Source organism: Trematomus bernacchii, unplaced genomic scaffold (assembly GCF_902827165.1).
Source record: "Trematomus bernacchii unplaced genomic scaffold, fTreBer1.1, whole genome shotgun sequence".
NCBI classification, from domain to species: Eukaryota; Metazoa; Chordata; class Actinopteri; order Perciformes; family Nototheniidae; genus Trematomus; species Trematomus bernacchii.
The window spans coordinates 3192674-3213950 of record NW_022988097.1 but is presented as its reverse complement, the minus strand read 5'-3'; the positions used below and the strand labels follow the sequence as shown (position 1 = coordinate 3213950).

General features: G+C 41.8%; 1 protein-coding gene across 1 annotated transcript in view; it reads right to left on the bottom strand.

The window, feature by feature from the left end:
* aff2 (AF4/FMR2 family, member 2) overlaps positions 1-21277 on the bottom strand; it is a 131821-nt gene that overhangs the window by 12113 nt on the left and 98431 nt on the right. Inside the window, 8 exon segments of the mRNA XM_034121031.1 lie at positions 214-307; positions 1283-1354; positions 4408-4544; positions 5424-5487; positions 6811-6923; positions 8548-8776; positions 14087-14202; positions 14308-15198. Coding sequence (XP_033976922.1) covers positions 214-307; positions 1283-1354; positions 4408-4544; positions 5424-5487; positions 6811-6923; positions 8548-8776; positions 14087-14202; positions 14308-15198 — 1716 coding nt within the window.

Here is a 21277-nt window from a genome sequence, read left to right as displayed (position 1 = left end):
ATCCACTGTGATGATTGATGGAGCTAATTAATACATTAATATCAAAGAGAAAGAGCGGATTCTAATAACGCCATGCAAAATTAATGCACAGGCACCATGAAAATGAATATGAAATGCATTTGAGGGATTGTAATTGGCTTTTTTATCCACACAGGGAGAGAATGAGAGAGGGGAGGAAATACGTCCAAATGTGTGAGTGTGTGTGGGTTTTACCTTGAAGTACTCCATGAGCGACCGTGAGTACTTGACAGCGTGGTCTTTCTTCAGATGGAACATCCTCAGATACAGCAGAGACAGACAGCGGTTACTATGGAAACAAAACCATTAGAGAAGGCAGATGAAGCCACTGTACAAATTCTCTTTAAAGCCCCTCTGTTTTGTTTTCATGTCGTCCACACACAACGCAGCCGGACTTCAAACACGCCAAGTCTGCACGGATTAAGAAGCACTTCAAGTAAAAGATGTGGAGAATATATAAAAAAAATCCACATCTTTGTGAATCAATTTATATACGATCCACTCAAGAGGAGCACACAGAGAAAAAAAGGTTTTAAGATCACTGCAAAAGACAAAGGTTTGAGCTAAAACATAGGGTTACAAAGATGAAATTGCAACTATTTCTCACACTTGTATAATGTATCCATTCTTATTTAATTTGTATAAGTAATAAGTTGGTCTATTCATTTATTTCTACTACTGATCTGCATTTATTTGCTGCTTAGGTTTATTTTAACATATATATATATATATGATCTGATTGCAATATTTGAATTGTTTTTGATACGTTATTAACGTTATTAAAGTCTGTATATTACTGTTTAGAGGCCTGAACCACTCTGAAGCACTATACAACGTTGTTTATATTTATTTTTGTATATATTTGGCTTTTACCAAATATTAAGCTTACTGCGATTTGGATATAGTACCAGTCCATATTGGGATATTAATACATTTGTGGTTTTGAACTTAACACAAATAAGTGTAAGAGAAATGAAGGAAAATGATATGCTCCTGTATGAGGTATTAAACGTTTACATTTCATTACTTTTACACTAAAGATAAATAAAGGAATCAGTATTTTTGAATGTTTGGAAGCATTGAGACTGTCACATTCTACATAGCGAACAATAACAATACCTTTACCCATACATTTGTAATTCATTGTTTGACCGCTAAAACTGTATAAATACTTTTTTGTAAAGCCATAAGAGTTAGGCAATTTGTGTGCATGACATGAAAATAAAGAAATCAATCCACCATAAGTATAAAAAGAGAATCTCACCACAACACGGCGAGCTTCTTCTCAGCGACGGTGGCTGAGTGGCTGGCGAAGTTCTTGAGCCTCATGGCGTACCTGCACACAGACGCTCATTACTCCTCTGACATTTCCTCTGATTCTCAGACGTCAGCTGCAGACACACTTCACTTCTCTCCTCACAGAGAATACATGCACACTCAAGGTTCATTTTCATTAGAGAAGCAAGGTTCAAATCATTCAAGGATCTTTATGAACATAAATTACAACAATATCACAGCAAAAGAGAATCACTTAAGCTTGTGTTAACCACAGACCTTATATCAAGCATCTCACCAAAAAAGCTTAAACACTGAAAGCTAACGGGTTTCCGGGTTTTAGAACTCATTCCTACATTCATACTTCTTTATATAAAGCGACTTTCTCCCAGCACTAAAGTCTTTGATGGCCTTCCATTATGTACTAACTTAAGTACTATTAGACATATCATTATTGCCAAATGACACCATGCTTTAAAAGAACCTACGTAAGAAGTCATACTAATCCTCACTTTCATTCTACAACCTTTCAGGAAATGTTTAAACTGAGTTGTTTATTTGTTTCAATTATAGTCACTTTTCTATCTATCCATCACAGATTTAAGTTTGACGTGATAGTCGTCTTATTCAGTCACTTGTTACAGTAGCATCCGCCTAAAATCTGGGGAAATTCATGAGTTGAGTATTTATTGACGTATTTTATGTCTTAGAACAATACGTGTTATTTTATTCAGCTTGTGTTGTATGCAGATCATATTTCAAGCATCTGACCAAAAACAAATTGAATAATAACAATGAATTTGAGACGGACATAAATGATCAAATGCTCACTCATTCCTAGGTTTTAGGAATAATTCCTGCAGCACTGTATTTAAAGCATATAGTGTAGGGCTGAACGATTCATCGATTTCTTTTCTGTGTGTCAGTCATCCACACCAATCAGAAGTGCTGTGCTCCAAATGTACCAGCCATTGTTAACCAATCAAAAGTGGCCCATGATAGAAGGTGATAGACAGATTAATCCAATCACCTGCCAAGTATTTTTGAAAGTGCCTGCCCTTTTCCAAATGGCTTCCAATGGAGCTCTCCTAGATGGTTTGGTGAAACAAATCTGAGTCAGGTTAGTAATGCTCCATCACATGTTCTACATCTATTACAGGCTGAATCTTAAACTGAAGCTTGACTTTAAAGCAACCCAACGGAAGTTTCATGTAAGTTTAGTCCTTTTACTCGTAGCTCGGGCTGCGGGGGTGCTAGAGACGGGAGCATGTTGATGCGACCTTCCTAGCCGGAGATATGGCCGCATTTTACAATAATCTTCCGTTGGGTCGCTTAAAAACAAAATCGCAAATCGAATCGCAATCGCAATATCTGTCAGAAAAATCGCAATTAGATTATTTCCCCAAATAGTGCAGCCCTAATATAGTGTAGCTGACTAAGGAGATAATTCACCAGTGTCTTTGGCAGTGGCGAACCGTAAGGGCCTTCAAGGTATTCAGAGAATACCCTGGAACACTCAGATAAAACAAACAAAAAAATCGATTTAATTATATAAATAAAATGTAATAAAATGTAATAAAATGACATTAAGAAAACATTGGCTTCGAGACGAGGGAACCGGAAGTAGTAAAATGATAACTAATTTCTCGGTTTATCAATTAATTCCTGCACCAGTCTATATTAAAGGTTCATTTCCATTCAAATAATAGGGTCAAAGTAATTTAAAGGAGCTTTCTCAACACAAAGGATGTAAACAGTAGCGATGCATTTCTTCAGATCGCCAGCATCCGCCCTGCTGAAGTTCCCTTAGGCAACATGAGCTCCGGTCAGCTCTATCTGAGTCTGAGGAGGGATAAAGGCGTCCTTTGGTTACTGATCAGGTGTTTCAGGAAGTGCTGCAGGGGTCAGCTGTGTCCCGCTGCCCTCAGTGACTGAATGAGATTTCTCAGCGTGTCTTTAATCGGTCAGCATCGGTGGCGCTGACAGGTCAGCGCCACCTTTATCCTCCATTGATCTGCACTAGAAACATGTCTTGTCCTTTCTCCCCGGGGGGTCAGAGGTCACAGCCACAGATCAGCAGCTTGCTTGAGGACACTTCAGCAGGATGGATGAGAGTCCTTCACTTAAAACGCTCTCTCCAACTACAGCCCCCCCCCACCCCCCCGCTGTCAGCTTTCAAAGGAGCCGCTCATTTGTTATTCTCAGTTTGCTCTCTTAAAGTCGCACTTAGGGACTGCACACGATGGCAGCTCTGAAAGGCTGAAAAACATCCCATAATGCAGTGCAAGTTAAACTCATTAGCAGCCCCGCAGATGCTTTTAGACAACAAAGATGAAATAACGTTGGAGAGTCTGAATAGAGAGCCGGCTCCACACTAATTAGAGTTTGGTTTTTATTTTCAGTTTTGATTAGTTCTTTTCTGTGTGCAGAGAGGTGAACCGCGGAACATCATTTCTGCTAATAGGCTGAATCTACAGTGGGTCGGAAAGGTCAGGCTGATAAGAGAATCTAATTTTCTACATATGAATCCTGGAACAATATCATCTGGAAGTAATTACAGAGAAATGTGCAGAGACAGTGCACACAGTACAGTAAGTATCCGAGTCCCACTGCAGTCAGCATGTCGTTGTGTCCCTGTGCAAGACACTTTACCCAAAATGTAATGTATGTAAGTCGCTTTGGATGTAAGTTGCTTCTAACAAATGACATGTAATGTAATGAATCAACCTTACACACGCATTAGGTAAATCTGAACATGTGTTTTGCAATCACAGCTGTGTTTTAAAACATTGGTTATGTTCACTTTTTAATTTGTATGTTTATTATATAGGTACATACTGTAGGTGTTGAAATGAACGCATTAGAGCCTGTGTTCAATTGAAGTGGCATCTTTTTTTCCACTTGTTCTCAATGAGGATTGAACACATGACGTTGAATGTGGCCGCCTAGAAAAAACCCTAACCCTAACTCGGTGCATAATTGGTGGCAAATGACGCTGTGCTTCAAAGAAACCTGCCTCAAATAAGTTCAATTTTACAAAAACTTCAAGAAACTTAAAAAACTAGTCAAATTAGGTTTCTGAATGTTTTACAGTGACTTTTCTCCATCAGGTACCTGATCAGCTCCACGGTCTCAGAGTACATGGTGTACGGAGATTTAGCCTCCAGTGGATCTCGCTCCATTGCGTTTCCACAATCAATGAAGGAGAGCGCGCCGTCTGCGTAGTTCACCGCTTTACCAAACTTATCCACCTACAGAGAGAGAGAGAGAGAGAGAGAGAGAGGGATCTCACATATCACCTGAAAGAAGTAGAGAGAGAGAAGAAAAGAGAGAACGAGAGAAGAGCGAGAGAGAAGACGCATAGGAAGAATCGCTTCCTCTGACTCATCTGCCTCTCTCTATAGATCCGCTGATCCGAATCAGAGATAGAAGACAGCGAGGATAGCGATCTAAAGAGATCTATCGTCACTAGTCGAGATAGATATCTAGCATCTCCGACCCCGATCTAAGAAGTAATCGAAGGATAAAGCAGAAATGTGACGATGAGGAAAATGAGAACTAACTGCAGGAAAGGAGGACAAGACATGGATTTAAGGCGGAGACAGAATAAGTCTTTGTGGCACTCTTTGAATAATCTCCCGCTGAGATGCAAATCCCCGGATAAATGTGCGGAAACAAACAGGAAGATAAATAACAAGTTAAATAAATCTCATTTCATTGTTCGGGAGGGACGGGATAATTCTTTTGATATTGTATAATCTTGCAGACATCATCAGTCCTCGAATGCGATGTTCCCTTGGAGACGAATGGTGCAATAAATAACACAAATTATACAGTACTGTACTCGATATGGAATAGATTTTTACTCTTCGGAGACTCGCTGTGCGCACACACGCGTCTGAACGAGAAAACACATAATTACAGTCTAGACCACAGATGTTAACATGGTGCGTTTAAAAATCATTTTCTATTTGTCTTCTCCATGTATGTTCTCGATCGCGGAGGTGTGTGTGTGCGTGTGTGTGTGGCGTGTGTGTGTGTGTGTGTGTGTGCGTGTGCGTGTGTGTGTGTGTGTGTGTGTGTGTGTGTGTGTGTGTGTGTGTGTGTGTGTGTGTGTGTGTGTGTCTTACCAGAGCATCGGCCTTGTGCTTCAGTCTCTTGGCCTCCTGCATGTAGTAGTCAGCACTGTGGACTCTGGGAACACAGCGCAGGGAGAAACAACATAAACAGCTTGTTTGCACTGACATGTTGATTAACAAAAACTAATAAAAACATTGCAAAGTGATTTACATAATCACTTGCGGTGAGTTATATACAGTAGCCTGCATACCTCAGGCTTAGTATAACCTTAGTCTAACAAGAAAACATGTTGTTTCATGAATAATGCAGCAGCCCTTTGGGACGAATAAGTAACAAGATGTATCATCTCTGTAACAACTGGACCAGTGGTGAAGTGCTTACAGATCCTTTATCTCATACACAGCATGATGAGGCTACACTGCCTCAGATCATCCGGTGCTTCAAGGTAAGACAGGTTTTAAAGTTGCAATAGACAAGTTTCTGCTTGATTTTATCATTATGAAGTAAATGTTGATTTCATGTTTTAATGTTTGTAGAGTAATGAAGTCATTAGTGTTAACAGTGCAGTTCTGTCTGCCACCCATTATGATTCTTAGGGTTGCAGCGTGTCCTATTAAGTGCTGCCAAACCTTGACAAATAAAGTAGCTAGCACTATCTCCAAAAACTGCTAAAAGCTGCCAGATGACATCACACATTTGCATATTTTAGATGTGGAAAAAGTTGACCTGTTAAAGAGGCCCTATCATGCTTATTTTCAGGTTCATATTTGTATTTAGAGCCTCTACTGTGAACTGTTTCCATGCTTTAATGTTCACAAAGCTCTTTATTTTTCTCAAACTGCCTGTGCTGCAGCACCTCTTTTCACCCTCTGTCTGAAACCAGAGCCCAGTCTGCTCTGATTGGTTGGACTGTAGGATTTTAGCCTTTGCAGACCATTTACATGCACAGAAAGTTATATACCACACTACAGGAAAGGGAAAAAACCCAAAAGTATAATAGGGCCTATCAAGCACATAAGAATGATTATGTATTACTTTGCAAAACTGCACATTTCTTTTTTGATTTTGCTATGTCTGTTTTGAATGACGCGATAAAACAAACTGCAAGCCGCGGTGAAACTTGCGCGATTGGAGCGATGCGAATATTCGCATCGCGTCCGGTGTGAACGCAGCATAACATTTATATGTGCAGTGGAATTATGTAAACACACGCCCATTGAAAAGGGGGAAACACCTGCTCACTAATAACACAGGAAATCCAGAGATGACTTTTACAAGCATCATACAGACTCAAATGTCTAATGAACAATGATGAGTAGGAAAAAAACATGAGAAATGTTTAATTATAAAAAATAAAAAATAACAATACATTGCAGTTAATATCCACCATCCTAATGTGTATTAGTGTAAATAAAGTGTTAGTGTGTTTCTACGTACGTGTCGCTGAATGACAGTCTGGGTCGGCGAGGTTCCGACCACACCTCCGAGTCTGACGGTCCGTTGGCATGGTAACTGTCTCCACTGGGCTTCTCATTGCGGGTATCAACTTCCTGCAGTCAAGAAAGGATAAAGAATGGTTATTATGGTATTAGAGAAACTTGAACCTATAGTATGTTGGCTTCTGATTCTCAGTGATGGATTCATTTAGTTCATGAATTGTATTACTGGCATTCTAATAAAGAGGGGTTGAAAGAGTGTAGAGAAAGGATTTAGAAAGTGAATTTATATTTACATTTGTGCCAGAAAGAGATTTTTATTCTAAAAAACTTCTGAAATGTTTAATGAAAACCATGCACAATGCATCTTAAAAATGTTAAGAGCATCTTTTTATGAACATTATTTAGGTAGTTTACGTGGAAATCTTTTTTGTTGAATCTTATGCATCTGTCTATTATTTTAAAGCGTTACCTGCTACCATATTTATAACTCTAAGTATAATGTTGAAGGACTTTTCTTGAGTATTTCCATTTTATGCTATTCTATATTTTTACTCCACTACATATTAGAGGCTTTTTTGTATAACTTTATTTAGTTATAACTTGGCATATTTAGATTTCTGATACAGAATTATGTTAACTGAACAAATGTCAAGGTCAACACAACAATGCATTAACAGTTATGACCTAGAAATATAATATATGAAGGGCTGTTCTGCATTTACTTTTACTTTTGTTACCCTAAATATATTTGTGATACTGATACTTTTGTTCTTTTAATGACTTCTTACTGGTAAAATGTGGAATGCATTGACTTTCAGTTGTACTGTATATTATACTATATAGCATTTTCAGTTCGTATACAACATTCTTCTTCCACCGCTGAACCAAATACGGATATGAGGACATATTTGAGTGACTTTGGCTCTGAAACTCCTGAGGTGAGGACATATGAGTCACTTCAGTGGAGATGTGTGTCATGCAGTACATCCTGGCATGTCATTAACTCCACGGTTATTTCTGGAGCCGTGTCAGTGTCAGGTGAGAAACTCCATTTTGCACGGAGATAATGACAGTAACAGTACTAATCTCCTAACATGGTGACAGTGTGCAGCGGTGGGAAAGTGCTGAGATCATTTACTTGGGTCAAAGAAGTTATACCGCAGTTTAAAAATACTCCATTAAAAGTAAAAGTCCTGGGTTCCATATGTTTGCTAAGTAGAAGTACAGAAGAATTATCCGCAAAGTGTACTTTAGGTTTAAGTAGTCCTCATTGGGCAGCTCTTTTAAAAGTGTCTTATAATTATAGAACATTATATTGTATTTTTATCAATTACAAATACAGTACATATAAGAGTTTTTCAATTATGTATTTTGGTCAAAGTAAAGCAAATTTAGATACTTTGTGTACTACCGAGTAGATTAGAAGTAGTTTATACTTATTTATCATATACACACATGATGTTATTTATGTAAAATATAACTAATCAATTCAAATATCAAATACATGTTAAAAAGCACACAATGTTAGTGGAGTATAAAGTGGCAGATAATGGGAATACTCAATTACAAGTACCTGAAAATTACACTTAAGGACACTAATTAATGTACTTAGTTACATCCAACCACTGATAGCTTAACTTTGTATATATCTTAAAAACTTGGCATATTATTTTCATGAGAACAATTACTTTTATGTACTTATTTACATATACTTAAATATTTTTGGAGTACTTACGCTGCCGTTCCTCGCATGTGATGACGCCTTTTCTTCCCCTCTCCTGTGTCTGTGTGAGGAAGAGGAGGAGGAAGAGGAGGAGCAGGGCAGCGTGGCAGCGCCCTCCTGGCTGAGAGAGGAACTGCTGTCACACGTTCCTTTCCGAGGGGGGCCGTCAGAGAGCGGGGACAGGAGGGGGGGGAGCAGCTTGTCGTCGCGCCGCCGAGACTGCTTCCTGTTTAATGAGCTGCTGAACACAAAGAGGGAACAAAAGGTGTGACTATTAATGTATTTATTATAAAGATTTCTTTCTTTAGGAGATGTGCTCTAATTAGTTGGCCTACTCGTGCTTACAGCTAAAGTGTGATTCCTCAATTTGACACCTTACTGTAAAAGTAGCATGTGAGGATGAGGTGTGAGACGATACTGAAAGTCCCATTGGCTGCTAATAATGGTTGCTTTGCAGGTCCTGTGGACATTTTCAAATCAAGAGTTTGGCTTGTTTGAACTTCTCCACATATCAAAACAAATGATCACACATACTCTTGTGCACAAGTGGAAATCATCTTGAAAATAAACTGTACCTGACAAATCATGACTTTATAAAACATTGGCGAACTTTAGAAATGTCCAATTACCATAACTATTTTTGGCAAACACACATTTTCTTGTAAAAAGGGATTCTAATGATGCTAAAGGCCTTATGCCGCGTTTCCACTACACGGCCTCGCTCGGCCCCGCTCGGTATGGCTGGGCCTCGTTAGGACTGGCTCACTTTATGGCGCATTTCCATTACAGTTTAGGAACTGGGGCAGTATCTATAGTAACGCAGTGTAGGCGGAGCCGTGACGTGATCTTCAGAGGACCCCAGAAAAACAACACAGCCGTTAGCTGTTAGCACTCAGAGCTCACAGCTCCTCATATATGTTCAGAAACTAGACAAAAGTTAAACAAGTACAAACCACAGACTGCCTGTGTCATGGTGAATACAGTCGCTGGTTTATTTATGTCTGTATAGGCCGTTGTTGTGAGTGTGGACGGTCGGAGCATATACTGCGTTAGCTTAGCCAATCTCCATTTAGAAAACACGCATTTTAAAAGGTTTTTCGCCTGCCGTCTGTCTGCAGACTTGACAAAGCATTAATTCATGGTTTTTACTAACCGGTATCAGTATGTTGTTACTTCGGCATCATTTTGAAACGTGTATTACAATTAAATCACGGTCAAATATGTCCATCTTGTTGTAGTTGTTGCCCCCTTGCCAGCGACGCTCTCTCTAGTTTAGCATACTCAGCCCGACTCAGCCTCGTTGTCTCGGCCCTGGCCCCACGATTTTATGAGGCCAGAAAAACTGTGAATTAGGACCTGCCGGCCGGTACTAGGCCAAGTGGAAACGCAACCAAAGACGGGCCGCTGACGTCACAGCCCTCTTAAACCGGGCTGCGGGCTGTAGTGGAAACGCGCCATTAAAGACACTTTAGGATGTCAGGCTGTCTCCTGCCTCCTCAGCTATTAATATACCTGCTGAAGCCTCAATATCAATGTAACAACATCTGCTTGGGGGATTTTGCTGCAATCACATTTTGACCCTCTGTCAGTTTCAGAAAAATGACAGCCCTTAAGTGTTTTTTTAAAATGTTGTGACAAAATGATCCCTTATATTGCAGATCTTTAGAGAACATACACTGACTCTGGTGTATCTCAACCTGAATCTATTGAGCCATGTAAAACATGTTTCATGATATTTCATATTCAATACCAAGGCCAAGAAACGATGTGTATCAGTGACCTGTGTTTTTTCTTGACTGTAATTCCTGTTTGGATAACCTTTGGATAGAAGAGAGGTTCCGGAACAAAGCTGATCATAACGTATAATTTTAGTTGTTTGGTTTTTTGAGTTCGACTTTTCCTGACGCTGTATTTCTTGCTCCTTGGACCCAGACCAAGTGTCGGGGTCCTGAGGTCCTGCTGTATGCCTGTTTGCATTTTTTCAAAGGAGCTTGCCCTTCTCCATTTTGACCAAACAGATCCTTCCAGATGCTCCGTCTCCTCAGCTGAACTCTGACTCCACTAAACGCCCTTGAACGCTGATGACTTTTCCTTGGAAGCAACAGTACAGTTACTTCTATCAATACTCACTGAGTGCTGGCAATACTAGCTTTGGAGTGCTAACATTTCTTGAAAGGGAATTTTATAGTTTTGACTACCTGCCATTCATTTTCCAATTCTTCTTTTCACACTACAAAACACCTGAGGAGAGTTTGTCTTTGCATTTCCTCTACCAATGTTTCTTCCGATCAAGCGCTACACTATGTTTAAAGTCTTTTGGGCAACCTTTTTTCTGCTTTTTAAGAGTTTGGATTGGGTAAACATATGAACTTAGCATAACAGTGCAGTGTCAGACTGATGGCACAGGATGTGGGGATATGCACATACATCGGGATGATTTTACTTTCTCTGTCTTTGCCATCAAAATACGTCATTAACATAAAACAAAAGTCCTTTCAAAGACACAACGTACTGATCTTTGCGATGATGCTCATTTGCAGGGAAAGGTGCACACTTTCCTCCTAATATATGCATATTACCTTTTTATTAATACGTGCAAATTGCATAGGAGACTTTAACAGTGTGTATCTATCTTGCAGATGCTGAGTGATATTTTCCTTCTCAGATTGTTGTTCTTCTGCCTCCCCAGCTGGAGCATCGACCATTAATTCCCCCCGCTGCCGTATCCTTGCTCTTGTGACTCATACTGTTTGCAACACAACAGATAATATTTTTATGTTTTTCCTCTGCCTGGAAACTCTGGGGGTTTGATGCAGCGAGAAAAAAGTTGCTGAGCTTGCAGAACAGAGCCCCGGGCCCCGACATTAGTGATAATATACAAAACCGCCGAGACAAAGACTAATTAGCTGCTGCGGAGCCAACCGTGTGTGAGTGTGTGAGTTATATGTGTGTGCGCACTCTTTGTGTCTGTGTACAGCATAATTGATGTGCGCAAGCTGTTTGTGTGCATGACTATGCTAATTTGTGTGCGTTTGTGTGTGTGTGTCTATCCTTAAGTGGATGCCGGTGTGTGTGTGTGTGTGTCAGAGAAAGGGATACTAAGTTAAGAAAAGGTACAGCCATGTAGCACCAAATGATCACAGTAGATCTGCCAAATATGCCTCTGCAATATATTTACAATGACTCAGCAGTTCAAGATTTGTGTCCAACTTTAATCAAACTGTTGTTTTCTTTGTCTGCTACAGCACACATCTGTGCTTCGTTAGCCACGTGTCCAATTTTTTAATTGATGTTTTATTTTGTAGAAATACATTTAGACTGAGGACTTTGTCACAGTATTCATGCTACACAACGCGAAAGCTACAGGTTTTGAACCTAAATTAGCTTTGTTTTCCTAAAGTCTCCTTCTTATCTCACAAACATGAACCTCCATGAAGCATTCCATGCGGAAAAGCGAGGAAATTGCGTGAAGCTGTCTCTCGATAGCCAATCAGCGGTTAGAATCTCCGCCTGTTGTCACTGAGTTGTTGAAGCAAAGAACAGAGCCTTAAAGACCTTATATTTGTACAGTAACTGGTACAAAACCCTTTAAGTATGTATGTGTACAGACTGTCTAAGGCTCGAAAAATAAAGTCGCTGTTTTGTTTATGTCCAAATATTTAAAGTTTGGACAAAGCAGCTAAAAAGGTATCGTAGCTTAGTGTGTTTGATCTGAAATGTCATGTGCTCAACACATGACAAAAAGTCACCCATCAGCATATGTCTCCTGTAATGATCCGATGTCTGATTGAACAGAGTGATGCTAACTGCCAGGAGTCAGATCAGGAGCTGCTGAATGTGTCTGAGCAGGATGATCACATCCTCCACTTTACAGCTTCCATAAAAAGCCTCTCAGACGTCTGCCGTACCATGTCACGGTTCAAGTCCAGGTCAGCCCCCCCCCCCCCCCCCCCCCCCCCCCCCTCTTTTCCTCCCACCTCTCCTTGCTCTTCACTCTTTGATAGCACGGAGATGCTATAAAAACATGTTCTCAGTGGATGTCACACTGATGTTTATTTATAGCCACATCCAGCTTACGTCTGTTTTTAATAATTCACACGGAAAGCTGAACTCAGTTCCTGTGTCGCAGCGGGGATTGAACGTTCCCCTACAGGGTCTTACATCACCTCGTTAGAAATGTTTAGCCCTCCTAAAAATACCCAGGAAACGGGTCCGATTGCCTCTACGAGTCGCATAAGGATGTGTTGTTTAGGGGAAGAATGAGGAAGTTGAGCTTTTTTTCGTAGTTATTATTTCATCAGATGTTTGTCATTTTTATTTTAAGGTAGGGTATTTGATATTTTGATTCAAAGTGAGCATGCATACCTTTCCTCCCTGTGTGCTAATGGTACCTACACACTATAGGACCCTCAAAGTCATCAGGTCTCATCTGAGCACAGAACAACACTGTTTGTCTAATAATGGTGTCCATGTGTTTCTTTGGTAGTTTTGTGTTGTCATAAGAAGACATTTGACCAGTCTTGTCTTTTTGCTCTCCAATCTACATCACTAAGCACAAGCACACACCGTAGATATTTTCCCCAAAAATGTATGTCGGCAAGCTAGCAATCCAAGTTGTTTATCCATCCCATTTGAAGAAAAAACCAAAGAAGAAAAAGAAGGATATGCGGAATGAATGGGCAGCAAGGATCTACTCTTCTGCAGCAGAGTGTGTTTTTGCTTCAAGTAACTGAAAATCTAGTGTGTTTGCAAATGTATACTGAAACTGCTGATCTGTGGCAGTTGTAACAACTCCTCCCCCTGATACTCTTCTTGCCCCACATGCAGTTTTGCACTTTTGACCCCCTCTGCAGTCATTACAAAATAGCTTTCACACTGCAGGACTGAGACTCACATACAGGTCCAGAAATGTACCTGATGTATTGTGCCTTTAGGTTGTCTATTATCATCTGGCCGGGGACAACAGCCTGAAATTAGCCATGTTGGCTAAAGCTGTCCCATTTACTGTTTTTGTAACAGTTCATTAATGGGGAACTAATACACTTTTTTTTCAGCTAGCAATGAGGGAAGTGGCATTTCTCTTGTAATTTGAGGCTTTCGTTCGAGATCTCCAACAACAGTTAAAGGGACATTTGGGACAAAATGGTGTTGTGTTAACTCATGGTTAAGAAAACACACTAGTAGGCATGTGTAGCAATGTTTCAGAGCAGAACCCTGTTGAATCGTATATCTGCGGCAGATTAGGGTGAAGCCATTCAAAGTCCTGCCCATTGTTTCACATTTTACCATCCCAAACTTTCGGAAAGTGCCTATAAAGGAAATGAAGGCACATACTGATAGGATGACAATAATGATTGATTGTTAACAATGTAGGTTTCAAATTGTTCCGAAAAGCGAGCTCCCCGTATTTTAAAGAAATGTCCTTCCTGCAGTATCCCAAATGTAAATCCCACAGCAACATTTTTTCACTTCAGTTGTTTTTCAGCTGTAATGACTGAGGATATTTCATTCTGTAGCTGATCTAGTGTGTATTCAGTGCATCCATACTCACTCTGTGGTGCTGTTCGTGTGGTTGTGTATTGGAGAGATGCATGGTGGGAGGAGCAGACAGTCTTTGTCCAACCGCAGCTTCTTATTGCCGTTGACTGATGCCTCGCTGTGCTCTGTCTGATAGGGAAGAAAACAAACCTTATCTACCTACAATAGGATACCATTTGGAAAGTTAAAGGTAAAAGTATGAGAGAATGTGAAGGGGTTTAAACTGAAGCCCACCTTGTGTTTCCTCTTGCTCTTGCTGGTGTGTTTCTCTGCGGGGACCACCATGGTTCCTGCTGCCGGCACCCTGTGTTTGCCTCCGCTCTCTGCTCTCTCTGTCCTGCCTGCCAGCCTGGGATTACTCTGCTCCAGCACAGGGGGGGTATCCAGGACCCCCAGACCTTGGCACACCTTCTCCCTCTCCCCCCTGTCCTCTCTGTCCATCTGCCTCTCTCTGTCCTGCGCTAATCGCTCATTCTCCTCTTCCTGTTTCTCAGCTTTAGGAAGCTTCTGCCTCTCTCTCTCTGCCTGCTTCTGTCTCTCTGTCCTCTCCCCCTGTCTCTCACTTCCGTCCCTCTCTACTTTGGCTCTGTCCCCCGGACCCTGGCCAGGCACCCTGCTGAGAAAGCTCAGGTCAATTTTCACCCATAAACTCTGGACTTCTTGGTATTCCCTGAGCGGAGACAGGGGCGCCTCGTTTCCGATATTGGACGGGGGAGACATGGACTCTTTGCATGGGACCCCTGACCCCCCAGGATCAGGTACAGAGGGGCCAAATGAGCCGCTAATGTTGCTAACGCTCAGGGTGTTCCCACAAGCCCCGATGCTACCGTTACTGCTGCTACCGTTAGCTATCCCGCTGCTACTGTCTTTGACCCGGAGCCCCTTCCCCCCCGAGGGTCCCATACTGCCGGCAGAGGCGAGACACGGGAGTAGAGGAGTGTGTGTGTGCGCGCTGGACAGAGTGTGTGTGCTGATGGCAGAGCGCGCAGTCTGAGGAGGCAGAGCGGGGACTTTGATCGCCTCCTCCGAATCCGAGTGGCATTCTGAGGACGAGGAATCTGTTTCGATGAACTCTCGGGACTTTGGGGTGATTTTGGTGCTTGGGCCTCTGTGTTTCTTCTTGTCCTGCTTTAGAGACATTACAAAAACACAACAAAGTCCAAAGAGGGTGAGCTTTGAGAGCATTGAATCAAAAAAGAACTAAAACAATTATTATTCTACTGTATGAAGCCTATGTATGCAATGTTTTCTTACATGCTTACAATTCTTTATAATGTGCTTAAATACATATATAATAAAGTAATAAGTACATATTTAAACAAGTGTGCTTAAAGAGGACATATAATGGTTATTTTCAGGTTCATATTTGTATTTTGTCTCTTTATTTGTCTCATACTGCCTGTGCTGCAGCACCTCTTTTCACCCTCTGTCTGAAACCAGAGCCCAGTCTGCTCTGATTGGTTAGCTGGCAGGCTCTGTTGTGATTGGTCAACCACTTAGAGATGTCCCGCCCCTTAGCCTATCACGTACAATGTGTTCAGTGTCATATAGTGATGTCTTTATGTTATGGAAGTAAACAAAGAAGTCCAATGGGGGGAGTGTGTGGGAGAGACAGGGGGGAGTGTGTGGGAGAGACAGGGGGGAGTGTGTGGGAGAGACAGGGGGGAGTGTGTGTGAGAGAAACACAGGGATTTTAACCTTTGAAGACCATTTACATGCACTAAAACCTATATTTATATAGCCTATATAAACACATACACAGACATAGTATAAGAGAAATAAATACATGTAGTTTTGCAAGAGAATAAGAGTATTTATTTCCCTATAGAACATTTTCTTATCGGTCTGGAATTAATCTAATTATTGCACTAGAATAGATGAAGTTACAGTTATTGCAATTGACCTTGTAGGTTTGGCCTTGAAAAGTCATGTTGCATCGATAATGCACAAAGAGCTATGAGATGAGCTTCACTTAAAGAATAAGGCTTGGTGATACTGTATTCTATGTTTTCTTATGAATTAAGAAATCCTTTTGAATAACCATAACCAGCAATTAATAAATAATTCAAACAACTTTTTCAGTCCAATCAAAGCGGGATATATTTTATTATCTACTTTATAACTACTTCAACGTGCATTACAGCTCCATTGATGTCTAAATACCACACCATTGCACCATCATCAATACTTGTTCATTAAAACATATTTATTTTGAGTTAGAGAGGTCCTTTTATGCTTTTTGGGGTTTTCCCAAAAGTAGATTTTCTTGACAGCTCTGCAGAGTTACACCTGCGTCTTGTTTTATATCCAATCATAATTATGTCTCTGATGTGGAACGCTTGATTTTAGATGTGAAGTGATCCATGATTGCTGTTTGAGATTAAAGAACTAAAGTGGACATCAACATGAGAAAGCAGCAACAGAGGCAGATGCAGTGAAGAAAACAGCGCTCATTTCTCCCATTCTCGAGCAGAACCCACTCTCTTGGCAGACACGAAGCGACAGTTTCCTCAGACTTTTGGAATGTTTCCAATGCATGTTGCCATCTGCAAAATCAATTTTCATCAAAACGCCATGTTGTGTTTTGTTGGAAAAGAACAGAAAAACTGTCCCCCTGTATAATGTGTCTTTAGATTGCTGGCAATAGATTTCCTTTCTTCAGCAGAACTCTTCAGCAATGTTTTCTAGCAAGATTCTAATATTTGTAGGTTACTCCTGGGCAAAATGGGAGCATTTTTCAGATGGTGCAAGTTAAGGCTTACTGTAGGTTTTAGATTATGAAATGCAACTCAATAAGTTTGTATCGCAAAAAACACAATTGGATGGATGTAAATTGACAGGGCTTGTAAATTAAGTTCCTTTTAATACATGTTTTTTTACAATGTACTTTTTAAGTCATCAGCTGGAAAAGTAAATGAAATGTCATTAAAGGTACTGTATAGATTTTAATATATTTAAAATTGTATATATAATGCATTTAAATTAGGGCTGTCAAGTTAACGCGTTAATAACGTGTTAACGCAACATTCTTTTAACGCCACTAATTATTTTAACGCGATTAACGCATGTGCATTTTTTGTCCTCGGCCGCCCCGTAGTTTCAGAGCGCATCGAGTTTAAAATACCATCTACAAGCTGATGCTGACAGCCCCGCTCCTGCCGCCCGCTCCTGCCGCCCGCTTGCGGCAGACCACACTTCCACGCTCTCTGGAGACTATTGGACTTCACTCAGTCAGTAATGGCAGTTACCTCGGGGTCACAGCGCATTATTTTGACCCACAGTGGGAACTTCAGTCTCATGCTTTGACAGTTATGAAAACAGAGGAGCGGCATTTCGCCGACAACTGCGCCGAGCACTTTATGTAGGTAGCCAGACAGTGGGACATTGTACAAAAAGTCAGCACACTCACCACGGATAGTGCGCGCAACATGATTGCAGCGTCCAGGCAGCTCCTGTTCGAGCATATGCCCTGAGCTCACACACACACACACACACACACACACACACACACACACACACACACACACACACACACACACACACACACACACACACACACACACACACACACACACACACACACACACACACACACACACACACACACACACACACACACACACACACACACACACACTTTGTATTGTATTATTGTATGAGAGAGGTTCCAGGTTGAATTGAGGCGAATATTTGTAATGTTCAGAGGTTGTTGTGTTTAATATTCATGAGAATATTTGTTATTGTTCAAATGATAATAAACAAACATTTGCATAAAGCATATTTGTCCACTCATATGTTGATACGAGTATTACAAACTTCAAAAATATCCCTCTAAGGTACATTTAGAACGGATACAAAATGTGCGATTAATTTGCGATTAATCGCGATTAACTATGGACATCATGCGATTAATCGCGATTAAATATTTTAATCGACTGACAGCGCTAATTTAAATAAATGAATGGAGCAATAAATATATGAATGTAGCAATAAATATATGAATGAAGCAATATATATATATATATATATATATATATATATATATATATATATATATATATAATATGGCTCAATTTTGGCTTTCTTTTTTTCTCCGTTGTCCACGTTCCCTGCTGTAGTGCTGCTACGTTTTAACCATTTCAATGTCTATTTGTTATAATCTAATATTGCAACTGGCTTCCCGCTCAGCGTGGTTCCGGGCTAGAGCCTGAAAAGCACCGTTTTTTCCTGTTCACACCGCAGCGGAGCCGCCTCTAAGCTCCGGAATCCGGTTCGTTTCAAGCACCAAAAAATTGTAGGTCTAGAAGCAAGAACCGCATACGTCACGCTTACGTCGGAGGGGGGCGAGATTAACCTGAGCTAACAGATAAAGGCGAGTATGGCAAATAAAAGTTGTAACAAGCAGTAGCGCTGAGCAAAGTGACTAGAACGCAACCACACACTTTGACCAAAAAAAACACACTTTATAAAGTCAGGCAACACTAACCAGGCTTCGTGTGATTCTGTTTATTTACTGTTTATTTATTTACTTTGACCATCCGTTCGCTGTTATTGATCATTGTGGAGAGCAGGCAGACGTTTTGTTTTGTATTATAGCAGCTATCGGATGGAATCAATACATGGGCTGCACAGGTTGTCATGTCCGACTATCACAAGTAGAATCATAATGAAAAATACGCCAGTAAAATGTGCCTGTAGAAAACGGCTTATGCCACAATAGGATAGCAATAGGGATCGTCAGATGCGCCGGTGAAGATGGCCGCATTGTCTTTGTGCTCCTCTCCAACTTTGCCCATTTTCGTATTTTGTACATATTTCTTTTACTTTTGCCGTTTTACTTTTAACATGGTTCGCAACATGCTAGCCGACCGCACCTACTCTGCCATACAATATAGCAGAGAGGAACTTTTCCAATTGCGAAACTTCGTGGACAATATTAACCCTCCGACAGACAATGGAGATTCACCATGGCTACCTGTTGCTGTTCTACCTGAGAGACGCAAGAAGAAGACAAAGCGAGGATGCCGGGCCGGGTTGCTGGTCAGACTGAGAAAACGTGAGAATCGGCCCCCTCTTCCGAGTATTCTTCTGGCTAATGTTCAATCCATTGAAAATAAGCTAGATGAACTCAGAAGCCGGATTGCTTTTCAACGGGACATTAAGAACTGTAACGTGTTAATTCTCACTGAGACTTGGCTCAACCCCGCTATCCCGGACTCCGCTATTGTCCCTGACGGATTCTCTATTTTTCGTCAGGACCGGACTGCAAACTCGGGGAAAAGTAAGGGAGGCGGTGTGTGTGTAATGACTAACAACAACTGGTGCTCAGATGTGAAGATTATTTCATCGGACTGTTCCGCACAGCTAGAGCACCTCATGATCTCATGTCGGGGCCTTCCATCTGCCGAGGGAATTCACATCTGTTGTGATAACAGCAGTGTATATCCCGCCGCAGCCACTCGCCGACAACAACACGGCACTCGATCAGCTGTTTGGGTTTATTGATAAAACCGAGACTTCACGGCCAGATGCGGCGTTCGTTGTGGCCGGAGATTTCAACACCGCCAACATGAAGAAGGTTTTGCCAAAATATTACCAACACATCAACTTCCCGACGCGCGGGGGAAACATACTGGACCATGTTTATTCCCCTTTCCGGAATGGATATAAGGCTCTCCCTCGCCCTCCCTTCGGCAAATCAGACCATATCTCACTACTGTTGTTGCCTGCTTACAAGCAGAAACTTAAAGGGACAGACCGATAACAAGGACAGTACAACGATGGAGCGAGGAGTCAGATTCAGCACTGCAGGATTGCTTTGCATCTACGGATTGGAGTGTGTTTGAGGACAATAACATCAACACACACACGGACACTGTCATCTGCTACATTGGGAAATGCATCGATGACGTGGTACCGAAGGTTTCTGTACGGACATTCCCAAATCAAAAGCCCTGGGTAAACGGTGAGGTGCGCGGCAAACTGAAAGCGCGCACTCTCGCGCACACAGCGGGAGATTTGGAGGAGTACAGGAAGTCTAGGTATGATCTCCGGAGAGCAATAAAAAATGCAAAGAGACAGTACAAAGAGAAGGTGGAATCTGACTTCAAAGGCTGTAACACTAGGAATATGTGGGCGGGACTAAGGACAATGACTGACTACAAAGGAGCAGCGGGGGGTGCTGCGGGAGTGTCTGCGTGCGCATCTCTCCCAGATGAGCTAAACAGTTTTTTTGCACGCTTTGAGAGCAGCCAGGCTGTGGAGGTACAGAGGGACCAGGAGCTACACTGCCCTTTTGTTTTAAATAGGGCAGATGTGTGTAAATCCTTTAAAAGGGTTAACCCACACAAGGCTCCTGGACCTGATGGCATCCCTGGCCGTGTTCTCAGGGTGTGTGCAGTTCAGCTGGCAGAGGTGTTCACAGACATCTTCAACAGGTCCCTGCTGCAGTCTGTAGTCCCCACATGTCTTAAACACTCCACCATCATTCCTGTCCCCAAAAAGACAATCATCACCTGCCCCAACGACTACCGCCCAGTAGCACTCACCTCCATCATAATGAAGTGCTTTGAGCGGTTAGTCAAATTATTCATCACCTCCTCCCTCCCTGAATCTCTGGACCCCCTGCAGTTTGCCTACAGAGCAAACAGGTCCACAGACGACGCCATAGCCCTCACCCTCCACACTGCCCTCTCACACCTGGACCCGAAGAACAGGAACACATATGTGAGAATGCTGTTCATTGACTACAGTTCAGCATTCAACACCATTGTGCCCTCCAAGCTGGCCATCAAGCTCAGAGACCTCGGGCTCAACAGCGCCCTCTGCGACTGGATCCTGAACTTCCTGACGGGCAGACCCCAGGCAGTGCGGGTGGGAAACATCACATCCTCCACCCTGATTCTTAACACCGGTGCCCCTCAAGGCTGCGTGCTCAGCCCTCTCCTCTACTCCCTGTTCACCCACGACTGCGTGGCCACACACAGCTCCAACACCATCGTGAAGTTTGCTGATGACACGACCGTCATCGGCCAGATCACAGACGATGACGAGACGGCATACAGAGAGGAGGTCGAAAACCTGACATCTTGGTGCCAGGATAACAACCTCCATCTCAACATCAGCAAAACAAAGGAGCTGATTGTGGATTACAGGAAGCAGCAGGGAGAGGGACACGCCCCCATCGCCATCAATGGGACTACGG